Source organism: Mya arenaria, chromosome 5 (assembly GCF_026914265.1).
Source record: "Mya arenaria isolate MELC-2E11 chromosome 5, ASM2691426v1".
Lineage (NCBI taxonomy): Eukaryota > Metazoa > Mollusca > Bivalvia > Myida > Myidae > Mya > Mya arenaria.
This window is the reverse complement of record NC_069126.1, coordinates 18,416,621-18,422,620: the sequence shown is the minus strand read 5'-3', so window position 1 is coordinate 18,422,620 and position 6,000 is coordinate 18,416,621. Positions and strand designations below refer to the sequence as shown.

At 33.2% G+C, this 6,000-nt stretch overlaps 1 protein-coding gene across 2 annotated transcripts in view; it reads right to left on the bottom strand.

The window, feature by feature from the left end:
* Nucleotides 1-3,308: 3,308 nt before the first annotated feature.
* The window catches only part of LOC128234805 (leishmanolysin-like peptidase), a 32,438-nt gene continuing 29,746 nt past the window's right edge, over nucleotides 3,309-6,000 (bottom strand). For both annotated transcript variants that reach the window (XM_052949325.1, XM_052949326.1), the window contains one exon: nucleotides 3,309-5,802. In XM_052949325.1, the coding sequence (XP_052805285.1) occupies nucleotides 5,623-5,802 (180 nt within the window). In that variant the 3' untranslated portion in view covers nucleotides 3,309-5,622. The remainder of the gene's footprint in view (nucleotides 5,803-6,000) is intronic.

Below are 6,000 nucleotides of genomic sequence, written 5' to 3'. Positions count from 1 at the left end.
CAGTTTGTACTGAGCGTAGCTCAAACATAATGTGGAATGTATGTCCTTCAATAGGTCTCTATTTTCACAATTTGTATCTACCTTTGCAATGATATTGTCAACTGTATGCCGTTCTGCTGACAGCTGGCTTTTGTATCGTTCCACTTTCTCTGTGAAATTATCTAATGCTTTCTCCGTGAGCCGTATCAGGCGTCTTTCTTCAAGGTCGACCCCAGGGTCCTCTGTGTCTTTACTGGCCATCTTGCTGTTCGTAGGTTATTCACTGTACTGTGGCACGAGAAACAACTAGAGTGCGGCAGCTATCTTTTATTCTACTCATTCGTTCGATCGTGAATAACTGAAAATAGAACCAAACCAATGTTCAAGATTCAGTTAACACAACATTTCACATAAGCAATTTCCTAAACAAATAACAAACAATAATCAAAATATGAGACAAGAGTGAGTAACAGAGCTTACTTAAGCTATACATCAAGAAGGTACGTGCCAAAAACTGCAAAAGTAGCTTGCAAACAGGTTTCACGAAAACTACTTACAAAGTGGTTCGACTCGCAAAATACAAAGAAATGCATGGTATTATCGCAAAACCGTAAAAGGTGCTTAATATATATATCAAAAGGTATTATGTGATGGACAAAACCTACCCTATGGGCCACAAATGACCAAGTAAAAAGCCAAAGCTCAAAACAATTTTGTTTGCATGTTTTCTTCACGCGGTAAATATGGACGACAAATTTACCTCCTCAAGAAAGAGCTCCCAAATACAGAACAAGCAGAGTAAATCATGGCACGAACGAAGCGACAGTCAATACAGAGTTGTTCCCCTTATTAAACTGCAGCACAAACTTGGAACTGTAACTATCTGTTACAGAACAAGTTCACTTCAGATAAAGATAGGCCACGAAAAAAAAAATCATCAGACACGGTACCTGGTGGAAGCGAGATATATCGGCCCCTTACCAAATCGGCCCCTGAGACATTTCGGCCCCTTAAAAATATTTTTACGAGACTTTTCGGCCCCTTACTGACTTTCAGCAGAGAATTTCGTGCCCTTTAATTTTATTTAAGTTTCTTTTATTATAAATACAAAAACAGCGGAAATGTTAAAATATCATTTCAATAGAAGTTGTAATGAGATTTGTAATTCAACATAAAAAAATGAAAAATATTGATAGAATTACGAAAGAAAAAGGTAATGTATTTAATTTATTTATACTTTAAATCAAATATAAATATACACCATATGGCCGGTCTACCCTACCCTATTTTTTTAATATATAGACATAGGAAATTTTTCGCAGCAAACAGTTGTATCTTTTTTTAGTTTATCTATATCTATTTAACAGTTTAAACCAAAACAAAACATATCAATATAACATGTTATATAAATGATGAAAATAAGGGCCAAAATGTCTCCGTAATCATGTCTACAGAGTGGGTCGATTTGGTAAGAGGACGTAAGCTAAATTACTCTCGCCATCGGGTAACATCCATTCGGCGAGCACGCTGCAGTTCGCATTAAATCTGCACACATTTTAAGAAAACCATAACTAAAGGGAATATAAATTTGGGAGCAGTGATTATAGCTTGAATGCTTGGACTATAAAATACATCAACGGCTACAAAATAAATATCTTAAGTTAAATAATCAGTTATAAAAATATCATCTTAAGATTATATCTGATAAATAACGAAAAAAAAAACACAGCATAAATATATAAATACAAATTTATCTACATCGTAAAACAATCTATAAATTAAAAAAAATAACCTTTTAGGCTCAGCCTTCATTTCCTTGGCAGTCTATAAACTCGCTAGTTTGAAATCTATATAATTTAATGGATTTCTTACTAACAAGTTTCCTAAACCTCCCAAATCAATGATAGGTTCGGTATGTGCTGCTAGTATGCACTGAAGAGTTATGCATCAGTGCGTTTACCTGGATGTTTTTATTAGACGCGATATATGAGAATTGAAGATTTGTTAATGATATCAACTCTTATTCAACTTTACTTAAAATTTGTCGTCAATAACCGTTTTGATGCGTGTAAAACTTCCAAAACTTCATATAAAACGAATAAGCCTAATGTTTAAAACAGGAAATTTAAAAAAATCTATTCTCTGTGTTTTTGTATTGACTGGTCGCCGGTCATACGAGTTCGTTATTTTAGAAATTTACTTTCTGTGAAAACGATTAATATACACGCTGTGGTAGTAAATAAGCATGTGAGAATTTACGGGCATATTGTTAATACTAGTTTAAATTATGCATTTGATAACAAATGAAAAAAGTGCCTCAACACGACATTAATTGACTATTTTAAATTTAAGTGATATAAAATAGACAAAATAAGTACAAAGCTTAATTCACACGATTTTACGAACAAATATAAGTCGCAATAACGAAATTAACACAATTTAAATTTAACTGATATAAAATGAAAGTTCAAAGCGTAATTCACACGATTTAAAACAAACATTAATGACTAAAAGTAGGCCGAAAAGGATCAGGCCGAAATGATATCTCTGCCGAATCGACCCGACACCAATAATTTTATCGGTGATAATGCAAGGTACCAGTCTAAATAATTTACGAATGCCGGAGACGACCGAGTAACTTCGATCTAGAACGTTGATTAAACCGTTTTAGTTCGCATATGTCGGTGTTTATTCGGAATGTTAACAATTGTTTACTCTTGAATGTGTTTCTGACAATATGACGCATGTCATGCCCGCTTTTTTCAATCACTTATATACAATGTATATTAAGTGTTAAAACTTATGCATGTTTATCCTTATTCGAATTATGCTGAAAACATATATTCACACTTAAACCTATTCTGCCGCGTCTTTGAGGTCTTGTATACGTTTGACTTACTCCTCTTTTTATATGAATATATTTTTTTTATGTTTTTTTTGGTAAGGGGTCAAAAAGGTTACCATTTCAACCAGGGACCGATTTGTCTGGTAGCCTTTAAAGTCTGTTGTCGGCATGTCTAATTATCGCGTGAGAAATGATTTTTTTGCGCTATCTTAAAATGTTCCCACTTTGTTAAAGAGTGAAAACAATATGTCGTCATACTTATGAATATTTCACTGTTTGTCCAGGTGTAAAAGCGAAATGTTGTCGGCAGAATTGGGACGTTTGATTGATTACAACTGCACACACATTTTTGTTGATCAAAAATAGTTCTGAGCTTGTGCATGATATATGGAACAAAGGCTTGCTGAGCAATTGCTTGGTACTCTTAAATTATGAACCCGAACTATAGAACAATACCGTAAGTAATGACAAGCGGATGAAGCGGTAGAATTTCAGTATTTTATTGCACATTTTCAGACAGAATGAAAGACCAGCTAACATACACACAAAATCATAACAAGCAACACTATAATGCCTATATCTGCTCTCTTGATAAACACCAAATCACGATTCTCGGTTCTCGAATGTCAAGAACTAAATGTAAATTGCCGTTTAATACACACAATGCTGTATTTGACTGGTTATTGATGCATTGTAATTTGGATTGAATGTTTTAACTAATTAATAAAATATTTTGGATGCTTTGTACATGTTGACAAAAGTCAAGTGGGATATTTCATAATGGGTTGTTTTGTCCACCATGTCAAACAGTGAAACTGATCAGGGATGTTTTGTTTTACTTACTCCCTTGCTTACTTTTACAACTTAAAATACATTGTGTGTATTATTTAATTGCAATTTGAGACATCCTTAAAAAATAACAGCACATATTCTTTAACATTCTATTAAAATCTTTAACAACTTTTCATTGATAAAATATGATGATATGTTAAAATCAGGTTGAAAGTAGGTTCTGGAATGTTTCAATTCTACATGTATCATTCTGCTGTGAGGTAAATAACTACCGGTACTATAAGTTATTCATTGCTTTTTACCTGTTAGGACAATATTGTATTCCTAATTCCATCAGTTTGAAAGCAATACCTGGGAATGCCTGGCAATAATATGTTGTTTGTAAGAAAATAACGAACTCTTTAGATCTTCAATCTAGAAGCAAGATAACCTATGTGCCAATGTGAACCTTATGTCCAAGGAAATGGGTCTTGCTGACACGCATAATTACTTAATAAAACTACAGGTTTGTGATTTTGATCTTTCTACTTGCATAAATGAATAAGAACATTACTGTCTACATTCAAGTAGGAAGGAATGACAACAAATATCACCATCTATCAAATATCACAATTTATTTAAAAACTGATGAATCAGTTGTATTTAACTTTAATAATAAGAAACATCTTAATTTATTTTAATCATCTTACAGAGACTCAGCATTATGGCAAGTAAAAACTTCAATCCTCTGAATAAAATGCTTTTTCATATTTATTTCTTTTGTTCATTTATGAAAACAAGTTAAAAGTAAAGGGTTGTCAACATGACCCAAAATCACTGCACATGGCTCATATCTCCTTTATATAAAACAATAATATCTCCAAACGGATAGATGAAAGAAAACATGTCTTAAATTATTGCAAAAATATACAAGAAGCTGGAAAGGAATCCAAAAACAAGCAAAAATAAGAAATTCAAAATGTTGCTATACAAGCGCACATTGTCTTTGGCAACATGTGTATCAAGTTTCATGAGAAAAGCTTGAACAGTTATGGCAACATTAAAGATTTTACAGGACTTTAACAATGGAATCTAAGGTTTCACAATAGCAAAATCGACATTTAGATGTCAAATACAGAAAATACAGTGATGTCTTAATTACAACGTATATTACAACTTGGTTTATTGTAAAGAATGGGGCATTTTGAAAATAATGAAATATACTGGCCAGGTAGACAGAAAATGTTTGTGATAGTGGCAAACTTATGTGTGATATTTTGAACATAATATAATGTGGGAAATTTTGTCCACAATATAATGCGGGGTATTTTGTCCACAATATAATGCGGGGTATTTTGTCCACAATATAATGCGGGGTATTTTGTCCACAATATAATATGGGGTATTTTGTCCACAATATAATGCGGGGTATTTTGTCCACAATATGATGCGGGGTATTTTGTCCACAATATGATGCGGGGTATTTTGTCCACAATATAATGCGGGGTATTTTGTCCACAATATAATGCGGGGTATTTTGTCTACAATATAATATGGGGTATTTTGTCCACAATATAATGCAGGGTATTTTGTCCACAATATGATGTGGGGTATTTTGTCCACAATATAATGCGGGGTATTTTGTCCACAATATAATGCGGGGTATTTTGTCCACAATATAATGTGAGGTATTTTGTCTACAAATATGATGTGGGGTATTTTGTCCACAATATAATGCGGGGTATTTTGTCTACAATATGATGTGAGGTATTTTGTCTACAATATGATGTGGGGTGTTGTGTCTACCCTGTCAAAAATGGCATGGGGCACTTTGTGTGTGGAGTATTTGTCAAGCTCTCTAAATTGTGTCCTATATTCATGGTTATAATCAGTAACTATCTACATGTCATTGACTAGTGTATACATGTAATAACTATCATATATTTAACAAAACAATGTATAACTGGTTATTTTGTGTAAAAATCCTATACAACCTTATACCTACAAACATTATACTAAAATAAAGGTCATCTATAACAATACAAAATATCTAAAACAAGCTTAAAACTTATACATAAAGCACTGAGTGTAGTGAGATTCCAGCTATATATGAAGGATGCTGCACAGGGTATCCGCTCGTTGGTGTTGGCGTTGGGATGAACATCATAAATGTCTCTTCTTTCTGGTGGGCATGTTATACCCTGGCTCTGCAGAAGACAAAATATGAGTGGCATTTAGTTGAATAAATGTATGCTATATTTCTTTACATGGAACCTCCTTGATAGAAACAGTTTCAAGCTCGAATCCATTTCATGGGTTAATATTACTATTGTAAATACTATTACTATTGTGTTTTACAAGAAGTCATGAGAATGTCCAATGAATTCAAGGGCCACAACTACAAA